The 14572-nt window shown below is 39.6% G+C and overlaps 1 protein-coding gene across 1 annotated transcript in view; it reads left to right on the top strand.

Moving 5' to 3' along the window:
• PDK1 (pyruvate dehydrogenase kinase, isozyme 1) overlaps nt 1-7461 on the top strand; it is a 38043-nt gene extending 30582 nt beyond the window's left edge. Inside the window, exons 10-11 of the mRNA XM_011991914.1 lie at nt 4003-4116; nt 7177-7461. Coding sequence (XP_011847304.1) covers nt 4003-4116; nt 7177-7317 — 255 coding nt within the window. The 3' untranslated portion in view covers nt 7318-7461. The remainder of the gene's footprint in view (nt 1-4002; nt 4117-7176) is intronic.
• The last annotated feature ends 7111 nt before the right edge of the window (nt 7462-14572 follow it).

Here is a 14572-nt window from a genome sequence, read left to right as displayed (position 1 = left end):
AGGGCTTAAATTATAATTTCTTTGATGGTGTTTTTATTAATCTTAGTTCCACCTATTTTCAGGTTTAATAGGATCAACTTTTGAATTGATTCCATCCTTATCTTTATGTTCTAACTCCCCCACAGAAAGTATGTTGCCAAAATTTTGTCTGTAATTCTAGAAGAGCTCTATTCTTCTTGGCTTGGAAACTTCTCTGACATTTCCAGTAGAATTATGCTGTAACATGATGGGATATAGTACAAGATAGATCTATTTTAGACCCCTTCCTAGGAAGTTACTAGGACTTTATTCTGATAGTTTTGTGTCCGGAATTGGTGGGTTCTTGTTCTCACTGACTTTAAGAGTGAAGCCGCAGACCCTCGTGGTGAGTGTTACAGTTCTTAAAGATGGTGTGTCCAGAGGTTGTTTCTTCAGATGTTCAGATGTGTCCGGAGTTTCTTCCTCCCGGTGCGTTCGTGGTCTCACTGGCTTTAGCAGTGAAACTGCAGACCTTCGTGGTGAGTGTTACAGCTCATAAAGGCAGTGCGTCAGGAGTTGTTTGTTCTCCTGGGGGGTTCGTGGTCTCGCTGGCTTCAGGAGTGAAGCTGCAGACCTGTGCAGTGAGTGTTACAGCTCATAAAGGTAGTGCGGACCCGGAGAGCGAGCAGCAGCAAGATTTATTGTGAAGAGCAAAGAACAAAGCTTCCACAGCGTGGAAGGCGACCCCAGTGGGTTGCTGTTGCTGGCTTGGGTGGCCTGCTTTTATTCCCTTATTTGGCCCCACCCACATCCTGCTGGTTGGTCCATTTTACAGAGAGCTAATTGGTCCACTTTACAGAGAGCTGATTGGTCCATTTTACAGAGAGCTGATTGGTTCATTTTGACAGAGTGCTGATTGGTGCGTTTACAAACCTTTAGCTAGACACAGAGTGCTGATTGGTGCGTTTACAATCCTTAGCTAAACAGAAAAGTTCCCCAAGTCCCCACCCAATCCAGAAGCCCAGCCAACTTCACCTCTCAGTTTTACCAGATGCATACCACAAATTCTGTGGCTACAGCTGTACTATAGTTGAAATGCTTGCTCTAGTAATGTCCTTTTCCAGTTGAGATACATGGCTTCCAGGAGTTGGCATCCATATATCAAGGGGCAGACAGACAATGTCAAATGATAAACATGAGCATCTTTTCATAAGTCTAGTTTTATGCTAAAAAGTAGAGGGAGAGACAGGAGCTGCTGTTTTTGTAGTAAACGAATATTGTAGAATTTTTGTAGAGAGTGGCATAGTGAGCTAGTCCAGACTCTGGATCTAAACTCTTTGATTCCATTTCTGATACTGCTGCATCTTAGATGTGCAGCCTTGGGAAAATTATTGACCTCTGAAGGCCAAAGTTTCCCCAGTTAGAAAAATGGAGTTATTGTGAGAATTCAGTGAGTTGATATATGTTAAAATGCTCTTTATAGTGCCTGGCTCATGGTAAATGCCATGTAAGTGTTTGTTATTTTAGGATATAAAATGTATGTGAATTTTTAAGAAAACAAGAGGCTTGACCTGAACAGGCTCCCGCATACATCTGCATGCCCTTAACAAGGCTAAGACTGTTAATAATTTCTTGCAGAGCCTCCTTTCTGCTGACCTCACTTTGTAGATGGTCCCAGTCAGCAGGCAGTAGGGTAGCTGGCAAAAGGCCAGCAGATGCCCACAGGAGTGGCTTTCTTGTCCACCTGGTTACTAAAGGCTTCTTCCCTGTGGATACCTTCTGGTGGGTGTTTGCATGGATAGGCTAGCTTTACACTGTAAGTCCAGAGAGGAACATCCACACATCTCTCTTCCAGACCTCCTTCTCATCCTTCGCTCAGTTTTGATCTTTCCGAATCTTTAACAAGCCAGCCACTTTTTGCCACTGCCCATGCTGGAAGGGTTTACTTTCACCCCGTCTTTCAGGTCTGCCCTCCAACCCTGACAGGGATTGTAGTAGGAACACGGCAGCCTACTTTCGGATGGTGATAGCACATGAATTCCATCAGTGGACCCAGAAGCCCAGCTAGCTTCACCTCTCAATCCCCACTCTAAACAGGACACTCTAACTGCTGTTGGGAATTGGGCAATGACTGCTGTAGCTACTTCCTGCTGGACAGGGACGAAGAAGGGGCCCTGCAGTGTAGTGGCCTCCAGCGGGGAGCTCTTTAGGTCAGTGAAAGGGCCAGTGGGTCAGTCCAGGGGTCCTCGGTAGAAGTTGTTAGTTGAGCTCATTTGGGGTTCCATTTGTAAGGCCATCTGTAGCTTGATGGCCTTGATTCTAGAGGAAACATTTGACAAGGAAGTTAAAAATACAGGGCCTGAAGGTGAGTAATAGCAAGATGGCTGTCACAGGACCTAGAAAGGGGAGAAACCATGTTGCCCAATGCCAGAGGTTAATATAAGAGTTTGAAAGGCGTTGTCTGATTTCAGAATACTTTTTCTGTAAACACCGGGTGACATCTCGGTCTATGCCTGACTGGTTAGTGTAAAAACAACACTCTTCCCCTAAGAAGGTGCGGAGTCCTCCGTTCTCAGCAGTGAGGAGGTCTAGGCCTCGGCGGTTTTGGAGAGTCACTGCTGCTAAAGAGAGCATTTGGGATTGTAGAGTAAGGATAGATTTTGTTATTTCTTGCAAACTGTCTGAGAAATCCTTTGAGTGTTTGTGGTAGTAGGATAATGAAGTAGATAAACTGGATATTCCGGTTCCTGTAGCAGTGGCCATTTCTAACCCTGTAAGTAGGGGTATTAGTTGTATGGCCCTGCGCTGAGGGACTTGAGCTTTGAGGAGCACTGATAGGGTCTGATTTCCATGAGATTAGAAGTTAGGATAATATATGTTACACTGTTAACTTTTAGCAAACTTTACTTTTATTGAAACCTTGTAAGTTTGGGATTTCAATTATTCTTTCCTATTAATAAGATCTCGTTCAGTCCATATTAACTTAAAATTGGTATAGATGGCTCCTTCCTGATTCTGTAACTACCTTAAGCGCTCACATTTGAGCAGACCGAATATTAGGCAATTTTCCTAACTCTGCTTCTACAAGAGTTTCCTTATCACTTACTGAATACCCATTGTGTCTTTTTCCCTTAATCGCCTGGGAGGAAACATCTATCGTCCTGTCCTGAAGGGAGTTCCTCCTTTGTGTGGTCGGACCTTCAGATTTAGATCCCCTGTTAGGAAACCCGCTGGGTTAAGGATTTTTGATAGGAAAGCTATGGGTTGTCAGTGGCCTCAGTGCTTTCAGGCTATGCCCTTGTTTACATGGACAACAAGGTGGTATTGGAGTATTATAGGGTTACAGAGAAGACCTTCAATTATCAATTATAGGTTTTAAATTTACCCTGGCTTGTAAAGGAATAGGGTATACTGTTTTTTCTTTGCTACTATCTCTCTTTCTCTTTGACTTCTTTGTCTCTTTCTGACTCTCTCTTTGTCTCTTCCTCTCTCTTTGACTTTCTGTGTCTTTCTCTCTGACTTCCTCTTTGTCTCTGTCTCCTCCTCTCTGTCTCTTTGACTTTGTCTCTTTCTTTCTTTCTCTCTGACTCCTTGTTTGTCTCTCTCTTCCTTTCTCTCTCTCTCTGACTTTCTGTCTCTCTCTCTCTTTCTTTTCTGCTGGTCTTTCCCTGCCTCTGCCAGCCACTTATGCTGCTCTTCTCCCCTCTCCTGGAGAAGTCCGCAGACCAAGAACCCACCGGAAGGAACCAATTCCGAACACAGTACGATCAAGCAGGCAGCAAGGAAAAGCAATATGCTTTTTCCAGACCAACCACAAGTCATTTTATAGAAAGAATAAAGAGTTTTAAATGACCAGAGGGAAGTTAGCTGATACAGTACTCGAGTAAACCTCAGCTTAATCATTAATGCTTAAATATTAATTATATTAAATATAATGCATCTCTCAGATGTAGGCTCTGAAAGCCTCAGTGGCATCTATCTTAATTAGAAAAGTATTTCAGTGTGTGGCTCTCTGAATAGAATTTTGTTTTTCTCATCAAACAGGCTGGTTTTGGTTATGGATTGCCCATATCACGTCTTTACGCACAATACTTCCAAGGAGACCTGAAGTTGTATTCCCTAGAGGGTTACGGGACAGATGCAGTTATCTACATTAAGGTAATAGCTGTAGTCTTCTTGATTTAATATTTCTTTTGATGATAAGAATAGATGCCCATACTTAACTGTAATGAAATTTAACTCTACCACATGCTGTTTACATAGAAAAAAGATTATGGTTTTTTGCCTGGGTTCTCACCAAATTTGATAGATGATCCCCTCAACTATGGGGAAAGAGATTTGTATCCTGGAGTGATCAGGACTCTGGCTATTAATAGGAAAAAAATTGGGTTAAAGTAGAGAATCATAAGTTATATATCATACAAGTTTAATTTTAACATAAAACACATGAATGAACATTGATATACCAAACTTTTGATGTACTGCCAAGGCCTTTTCCTTGTATATGGGTCTGCAGATAGGAGTGTCACATTGTCTTTTTTGCAAAAGCTGTACTGACAGTGCATCATTTTAGTTTCTTTAAACAAACAAGTGCATACTCTTTTTGGACTTTTATGCTGTCCTTTACAGATACCTCCTGACTGATTTGACAGCAAGTTTTATGTGACTTTCCTTCAGGAGTCTTTCCAAAACATTCATCTTAGTTTTCAAAGAAACATTCCCTTTTTTATTCTTTGCTAATGTAATAGATTTTGTAATTATAATGACAGAACTGTACAGATTTGGGAATAAGCACAAGTGACTCTTGGTAAGCATATAGCTTACCCGATGGACACAGAAGCACTTAGTTTGCTTGCCTGGAGTGTTCAATGCATTAAGGAGGGATCCATACATTTTTACATGGTTGGAAAAACACTAGGTTCCATCGTTTCCCTTCTTCAGCTAACTGGTGACTGTTCATGCCTGATTTAGTGACTCTAGTTTCTTGTTCTGGCCACTAGATGGCATCTATTTGATAGAAAATGTTGAAGAATTTATACTGGAAAAATCTGAAAAGACTAAATTCTTTCCAGATGGTATTTTTTGTTTGTTTTTTTAACCATGTCAATTGTGAGGAAAAAGGGCAACATCAATGCAATTTTTTTTTTTTTTTTTTGCACAGAGTCTTGCTCTGTCACCTAAGCTGGAGTGCAGTGGCATGATCCTGGCTTACTGCAACCTCCGCCTCCCGGGTTCAAGCTGTTCTGCCTCAGCCTCCCAAGTAGCTGGGACTACAGGCGCCTAATGTTTGTATTTTTAGTAAAGATGGGGTTTCACCATGTTGGCCAGGCTGACCTCAGGTGATCACTTGCCTTGGCCTCCCAAAGTGCTGGGATTACAGGCGTGGACACTGTGCCTGGCCCAATGCAGTATTTTTATGACGAAATATAACATTTTGATCTAGCCCAGGAGTGTCCAGTCTTATGGCTTCCCTGGGCCATATTGGAAGAACAACTGTTTTGGGCCACACATAAAATACACTAATGATAGCTGATGAACTTAAAAAAAAAATTGCAAAAAAAAAAATCTCATAATGTTTTAGGAAAGTTTACAAATGTGTTGAGCTTCATTCAAAGCCTTCTTGGGCTGCATGCAGCCTGTGGGCCATGGATTGGACAAGCTTGATCTAGCCTATAGATCCAGAAATTCTGGAATATTTAGAGAGAATATGGAGGTGAAAGGTTTTTAGTTCTACCTTAGAGAAAATAGAAGACAAGAAGTCTTAGAGAATCATTAAAATTGTCAACATCAAAGACTGTAGTGCCAGGCGCGGTGGCTCACGCCTGTAATCCCAGCACTTTGGGAGGCCGAAGCGGGCGGATCACGAGGTCAGGAGATCGAGACCATCCTGGCTCACACTGTGAAATCCCGTCTCTACTAAAAATACAAAAAATTAGCCAGGCGCGATGGCGGGTGCCTGTAGTCCCAGCTACACAGAAGGCTGAGGCAGGAGAATGGCGTGAACCCGGGGGGCGGAGCTTGCAGTGAGTGGGGATTGCGCCACTGCACTCCAGCCTGGGCGACAGAGCGAGACTCCATCTCAAAAAATAAAAAAAATACTTTAGCCTTATCAGAATGAGATTTTCTGGTTCAGGATGTTCTGCATCTTAGGAAATGCCTTTGGCCTGGGGTGGAAATACTACTGAAAAATCCTAACTTGAAGAAGATAACCAGAAATGTAGTTTATCTCGGGTTCCAGTGACTTTCAGGAAATACAATGGAGAATTAATGGTAATAATATATTGAAAACATGAAATAATGCATGATGCAGCAATCTTGTGCACAGTGACTGAAATCGGAGGCTTTAGAAGACGCAGGTTCAAACCCAGGGCCAAGAAATGTTCACAAAAAAGCCAAGATGCCTTAGACATAGATTTATATTTATTAATAATGTTATAATGAGTTTTAAAATTTTTATGTGTTTATAGAGACAATGTCTTGCTGTGTTGCCAGGCCAGAGTGCAGTGGTACAGTCACAATTCACTACAGCCTTGAACCCCTGGGCTTCAAGTGATGCTCCTCTCTCAGTCTCTCAAGTAGTTAGGACTACACTCATGTGCCACCATGTCTAGCTGATATTTTTATTTTGTGTAGAGACAGGATCTTGCTATGTTGCCCAGGCTGGTCTCCAACTCCTGGGCTCAAGCAATCTTCCTGTGTAAGCTTCCCAAAGCACTGGGATTATAGGCATAAGCCACTGTGCCTGGCTTGTGATGAGTTTTTTTAAAGCACAGTGACTATACTGAAAAAAAAAAAACAAACTATTTCTTCTAGTAAATAATTAAAATAGAGTTCATTAATTTTATATACATATATTAAGATACATATATCGATTTGTATGTTTTTACATTTAACCAACTTCTTCAGTTTGCCAACTCTGATCTGGGTCATGTTTTGTGTAAAATTTCAATACAGCAGCTTCCAGGATGGCTGGGAGCTACTGTAAGCAACAAACTCAGTCAACCTGCACATCAGTCAGTGCCATAGATTTAATAAATAAGATGTTTCAAATATACATAACCATTTAAAAGTATAGTTAGGTGGTATAAGGATTAATAAGATACTAATAGAATGTTATCTAATTTGTCATAACCTTTTTACCATTCTCTATTTTCTCAAATAATGAATTCTTAAAAATGCCAGACTTAATAGGTCTTAGGTTTGTTTTTTTTTTTTCAGGCTTTGTCAACAGACTCAATAGAAAGACTCCCAGTGTATAACAAAGCTGCCTGGAAGCATTACAACACCAACCACGAGGCTGATGACTGGTGCGTCCCCAGCAGAGAACCCAAAGACATGACGACGTTCCGCAGTGCCTAGACACACTTGGGACATCCGGAAAATCCAAATGTGGCTTTTGTATTAAATTTGGAAGGTATGGTGTTCAGAACTATATTATACCAAATACTTCATTTGTCATTTTCACAAAACTATTTGAGTAGAAAAAATGGAAACCGAATTCCATTTGTGCCCATTAAACCTCCTAAAGGATGAAATCACACCTATTTTACACTTATATTTCACAGTAATTGAACATATTTTTAAACAACTGTAGTTTTGGTCAACTTTTTGCTTTGTGGTAGACTTCAGAAGTGTGGAAATCTTTGGGTTTCTATAGGAAACTAGTTTTTTTTAAAAAAAACTTTGTTTGCTAGAAACATTTTCTAAATAATAGTGATTAGCTGGTTAGCCATCTTCCTGTTATTTGGAGGAGTTCTGCCGTCTTTATTCGGTAGTAATATGGTCTTCATGTTTATCAGTGACTGACTACAAGTAAAGCAGAAAACAGTTGCCCTGTAATCACAGAACCAGCCACCATTCGGCGTCTATGTGCATTGTCTTAGCTATGAGGTTAATTCATCATTTTAAAATTTTATTGTAAAGAAGTGTAATGACTATCTCTCTGTGGATCTATGCCAAAATCATGGGCCGTCTGTTCTAAGTGTACTTGTGATTAATGCAAGGAGAAATTTTTATACTGAAAACAAACATACTAGCAGCTACTAAAATAGAGAAGAAATTGAGGGCAAAGTAATATGTCTCCAAAACTGAACTGATTGCTTGTTGAGATTACCTAGAAAGCTTTTGGAAAAAAATGGAGTTTTTCTGCGTCCTAAACTCCAGATATACTGAATCAGAATCCCTAGGACTAGAGCCTAGAAATCTCACTTTTAAAAATGCTTCCTAGGTGAGTCTGATGCCTACCCTAGGTTGGGAACCACTCTTTCAAAGTAAGTAGTGATGACACAGCATTTACTAAAGTAACATCTGTAGGTTTTGGTTTCCACCTATTTAAAGCCAGATTTATAGACTCGAGAAGACAGAAACTGAATCCCACACCTGGTGCAATTAGAAGCATAATTAGAAGCAGAAGAACAAAATGCCAGGTAGCCAAAGCATCAGAGCCATCATTGCTCAAGTCTTTTTTCTTTCTCTTTTTCTTTTTTTTTCTTTTTTTGAGACAGGGTCTCGCTCTTTTGCCCAGGATGGGGTGCAGTGGCATGATCAAGGCTCATTGCAGCCTCAATCTTCCGGGCTCAAGTAATCCTTCTACCTCAGCCTCCTATATAGCTGGAACTACAGTTGTGCATTACCACACCCAGCTAATTTTATTTATTTCTTGTAGAGATGAGATCTCGGTATGTTCCCAGGCTAGTGTTGAACTCCTGAGCTCAAGAAATCCTCCTGCCTGAGTCTGAAAGTGCTGGGAGTATAGGCATGAACCACCACACGTGGCCTATTGCACAAGTCTTGACAAACAACATATATTTTCTAAAACTATCCAAGTTTTGTTATCAGGGAGAAGTTTGCTTAGGTTTATTAGAGCAGTCCTTTGCATTCGTATGGTAATTTGTACTTTACAAACACTTTGATATATTATAACTCTATTGGTCTTTGAAACAAAGTGATGCAGTGTAGGTGGTATCATTGTCTTTCTCACTCAGTGTGGCCCAGAGTTGCTCAGAGTTGGAGCAGACCCTGAGGTGTATCTGCAGATCCTGTCATCAGCTGGCAAGTCCAGGAGACTGTGTCATTTAGAGACTTGTTGTTAGTTACCCCTCAACATCTTTTAAGGTGGCAGGAAAATACAGTGGACATAACATTTTAAAGTAAAAATTTTAAAGTTTAAAGAAGAGTTTTGCCACTTAAACGGGAGAGCTTTGTCTGGAAAATCCATTGAGTTGAAACACTTCATCCTTGGAAGGATTATGTAAGATGAACAATTGTGATAAATGTGTGGATTAGAGGCAGTTAGTGAATAGGCAGTTAGTCCAGTGCCCTCATTTAAGAGGCCAAGATCCTGATTCAGAGTAGGCATCCTTTGCCCAGAGCTTCTTAGCTAATCTGACCAAATGTTGGGGAAAATGTCTCACCTAACCCACTATTCCTTAATTATGGATTTTGTGAAAAACAATGGAACATGTTAATGAGTAATTTATATTAGTTTGATGTATTACAATTTTTTAGCTTTAAATTACACTTTTCTTATAATGATGAAATGTTTTAGAATCCTTTGAATCTAAGTATTTGTTTCCTAAATGAAACATTTGTACAACATTTGATGTTTTTACTTATGAAATATTCTCCTCCCTCAAGAAAATTAAAACTTTTTCTCTCTATTTAAAAGCTAAGAAATGTTTTAAAGGAAAAATGAAATTTTTTCCTTTAGCTTATTTTTTTTTTTTTTTTTTGAAACGGAGTCTCGCTTTGTGGCCCAGGCTGGAGTGCAGTGGCCGAATCTCAGCTCACTGCAAGCTCCGCCTCCTGGGTTTATGCCATTCTCCTGCCTCAGCCTCCCGAGTAGCTGGGACTACAGTTGCCCGCCACCTCGCCTGGCTAGTTTTTTGTATTTTTTAGTAGAGACGGGGTTTCACCATGTTAGTCAGGATGGTCACGATCTCCTGACCTCGTGATCCGCCCGTCTCGGCCTCCCAAAGTGCTGGGATTACAGGCTTGAGCCACCGCGCCCGGCCCTTTAGCTTATTTTTTAAGGTAAAACATCTTTTTACTCTGTTATTGTGGTAATGGACAGAAAATTACATACAAAAATATTCTGGGAGAGCTTTCTCCTAGTTGGTTTTAAATCCTTGTGCTACCTGAAAGGTTTTTAGATTTTACAGGAGCTATTTTGTCCACCAGCATTAATGTAACACAGTGTAGTTATGAAAATATATTGAAGGACAAGAAGTGGACACGAAGTGATTTTTGTAACCTGAGCAGTTAATGAATGTGTCAACATTTTCTAGGAAGGGACAGCAAGAATATTCTGCTCTGTAGTTAAAATACTGGCGGGCCTTTGATGTCTTCATGCTTAGTTGTGATCACTTTCTTGCACTGTGATGTTTTTACGTGAATATGTTGAAGTGGAAGTCTACCTTATTATTTTATAAAATGTTTTCTGTACGACAATAAACTGAAAACATGGATCAACTCTTATTTTGAAAATAAACTGAGTCAATTTAGCCTTTTAAAAATATGGTCATCTCTTTTAAATAGAATCCTCTTCCACCATCAAGGCTCAACATTTTGTAAGCATCCAAAAAATTGATAGTTAGGGGGCTTGCGCTAAATTTCACTATCTTCAGTAGAGAGGAACTGTTTGGAACTTAGATTTCCAATGTGTATATTCTAATAGAGAAAGCAAGAGGTAGAGTTTGTATGTTTGACTTACCCTAGATTTTTATTTTCCATACATACCACAGATGATTGACTTGTTGCATAAATGAAGATCTTCTATTGTGTGCTTTTCAAACACTGTAAATAAATTTGAAATTTGAATAACTTTCCACAGTATAACTGTAAAAAAAAAAAAAAAAAAAAGTCTTAATTTAACCAGCATTATTACCCTCTGCTTGTACCAGCTGAATGGCAGAACTAAACTCCTATAAATTCCTATCCTATTTCTAACTGATGGGATATAGGCACCACAATTTCCCTTCATTGTTGAAGCCAACAAGTTCCATAACAGAACTCCAGAGGTAAAGAGCTGGGGAAACTGTTAGTTTTAAGGTCACACTGTTGCCCTGTGAATGACTAATCAGAGGAAGCCAAAAAACAGCCAACCAATTTCAGTTTATGTCTTTAATTGTGATGTAAGTGTGAAGTATCTACATATGGGTAATCATGGTTGAGTTAGGTAGTTTGCAAACATGACTTTTGCTGGAGGAACTTTTAATCATGTCTGATTAATTTTTGGCCCCAATAATTAATTTTCTTACAGTCAAACCCAATGCACTTGAAAAATAATATAATTAATACTGTGTGAAGAATTTTTTCCATGTTAAAAAAAGCAAATCACTAGTTTGCTTAGTTCTGGCATTCATAAAGTACTGCGCCTTCTGTTCTATTGACATGTTTGGAAAAAAGAATTGAACATATGTACCACCCCCCTCTTTCTAAAGTCTCCACAGTTCTTTAGCAATTGCTAACCGTAGGTTTTTAATAGCAAAAGACAAGATTGTCAGTTTTTGGTGCAAAACTCTACTCTTTTTGGTTGACTTGGAAAAGCTGTTGTTTATATTGGGAATTGTGACAACTGTCTTTTACTTTGTTAAATTAGAGATTATTTAGCAAAAATATAGTTTCACCCCGGTAAAATAAACTTCCACGTGAGGGTTGTGTTCATTCAGGGTATTTTTTGAGAGTGGAAGTACACTTCCTGCATTTGTCACAGATAATATCAGAAATTTTGTTGTTTTGATTAAAGTGTTGCCATCTACTTATAAGTTAAAAATGCTGAGAAGGTTTTTTTTGGAAACAGTTTATGAAGCCAGGACACTTTTAAGTTTGACTCAAATATAAAAAGCCACAGTATTCTTGCCATGGTTTTGTACTTAGATGTCTCTCATTATGGGATTCAGAATGTAACAGTTATAGTACTGTATGAAAACACTTAATACACAGTTCTACAGTTACAGTATTGCATGAAAATACAGTATGGTGTGAAATTATTTGTCCAAAACTGTACTCTACTCTCAGTATCTCCATAATGCCCAGTATGTAGTAGGCACCTGTAATTGTGAAGCAGCCTCGTCTGGGGTAAATACCAAGGTTCTTGGTTTCACGGCCAAGGAAATGGAGGTTGCAGACACACAGTTTGGAGCGGTTTAATAGGCAAAAGGAAAGAACAGCTCTCTGTTACAGAGAGGGGTCCCGAGCAGGTTGCCAAGTTGTAGTAAAAATGTCAGGGTTTTTATAAATGGGCTAGTGAGGAGGAAGCTCGTGAGGAGGGGATGTCTTATTCTCCTAGGGCCGGAGGGCGCTTTAGTTGGGACCAGGTGTGCTATCTGTGCAGAGCAGAGCTTTTTATCAGCTCTTATCCCAGTCCCTGACCATGTAGGCTCTTAGACTCTTAGTCTGTGTTTCTTTGTCCTGCTTATCTGGAAGGGAGAGTTTCTGTGTCTGTTCCCATACATCTTGCAGCTGCAGGCATCCCCTCTAGTCTGCTTTTAGCTTCCTTATCTTAGTGCCCCTAAAGGGAAAGGAATGTGCTTATTAAGGGCCACTGTTTTACTGGGGTTAACTGCATGAGGTTAAAAAGGGAGCTATTTTTGAGCTGCTGTTTGTTAAAAGGAAAGTCTTCTGCCGGGGACTCGCTTTACCCTGTTTACCTAAATTATTTTTGCCTTCTATGACAATTGTGTGCTCAGTAAATACATAAGGAATAATGAACTTAATAACATTTTTTTCTCCATTCTCAAAATGATACTTAAAAATGACTCAGTACAACAAAGAAACTGAGTAGTAACCAGTGCAAAACTAGCAAAAGGATGAAATACACAAGAAAATGAGAGAATTTAAGAGGAGTAGCAAAACAGCACTGCTGAAGTTACGGGTTTATTTTAAAGTTTAAAGGAGAAGTAAACAAGTAAACACGCTGATAGTGGTTAGGCTTTCTGTCCCCACCGCACAAGTCTCATCTTGAATTAAAATCTCCACATGTTAAGGGAGAGACCAGATGAAAGTAATTGGATCATGGCGGTTGTTTCCCCCATGCTGTTCTCGTGATTGTGAATTCTCATGAGATCTAATGGTTTTGTAAGTATTTAGTAGTTCCTCCTGCATTCATTCTTCCTGCTGCCCTGTGAAGAGGTGCCTTCCGCCATGATTGTGAGTTTCTGGAGGCTTCCCCAGCCATGCCGAACTGTGAGTCGATCCTCTTTTTATTATAAATTACCCCGTCTCAGGCAGTTCTTTATAGCAGTGTGGGGACAGACTAATACCCACTGGGTTAGCTGGGGTAGGTAAACAGCAGCCAGCTGGTGGGTGTCCCTTGATGGAGGCTTTGCAGGCTGCAGCAGAAGGGACCCTTCCGATAAACCTCCAGTCAGGAAAGGAAAAGGCCCAAATAAACAGTATTTAGATTTCTTTTTTAAAGGACATAACTACCAATAGAGATTTAAAATAATCATAAGAGTACCATTAAGTTTATGATAAAAATTTTGTAAGTGGAGAAGAAATGGATATATTTCTAGGAAAACAGTATAAGATCCATCTAAGATTTTGACAATTTAAATCAACCACTAAGGAAATGAAATCAGTAATCACAAGTCCACCTCGCCAAAAGGCAATTTTTGAAAGAGGAATGTTACCAAAACATCAAGAAACTGATAATTCCTATCTTACAGAAACTTTGAAATGAGAGAAAGCTACCCAACCCATTTCAAAAAGTTAGTAAAATCTCAAAACTACACTTGAGCAAAGACTATGAAATATTAATAGACCAATCTTGTTTATGAACATAGATGGAAAAATTGCCAATGAAATATTGGCACATTGAATGTAGCAGTGCATAAAAATATTGTATTGAGCAAAAGGAGAATCCCAGAAACAGGAGGATGTTTTAATGTCTAAAAATCTATGTAATTTACCTCTCGACGGATTAGAGGAGGAAAAACATGAACACATCAACAGAGACAGGAAATTCAGGTTTTTTGCGGGGGATGGTTGTAATTAAAAGTGCTTAACTCACTTATATAAGCCATTATATCCAGTTACAATAAATCTTGTATAGTGGCAGATGTAAGACAGATATACTGGAATTATCTATGGGGTTGGATCCATGGGCCTGCCATGGAAAATTTGTTGAGTTGTATGTCCAAGGGTCACCATTTGCAAGGTGTTAACAAAAAGTTACCTGCCTATGGATTCCCCTTTCTAACTCTGGCCTATTATTTTGGAACATGGAGGAAACAAACATCTGATGTTTCTGTGTTTGGGTAAACATTATTAGGCTTATAAAAGGGCCTAGGGTTTTTTTGTTTGGTAAACTGTTGCCTTTCCTGCTTTGGTATGGCAAATATTCCTTTGGAGAAGAAGATCCCTTTCATCTTAAAACCAACTCTCAGTGACAAACAAAAGCAACAAATAGAAACAACCACCAATTAAGAACCATCAGGTGATGCCTCATTTGCTGTGGTGCACAGCTGAACTTGATTGTTGCTCTTGGATCAGGGCTGGCTTAATAAGGACTCGCTTAACCAATGGAAAGTAAGGTTAAATCTTTGTAAGCAATGCTTCTGATGCGAATCACCTGGACATCTTGAGAAAATGTGGATTCTGGTTCAGCAGGTCT

The sequence above is a fragment of the Mandrillus leucophaeus genome, unplaced genomic scaffold (genome assembly GCF_000951045.1).
Source record: "Mandrillus leucophaeus isolate KB7577 unplaced genomic scaffold, Mleu.le_1.0 Scaffold40, whole genome shotgun sequence".
NCBI lineage: Eukaryota > Metazoa > Chordata > Mammalia > Primates > Cercopithecidae > Mandrillus > Mandrillus leucophaeus.
The sequence above is the reverse complement of the archived record's forward strand: the minus strand, read 5'-3'. Positions and strand labels throughout refer to the sequence as shown.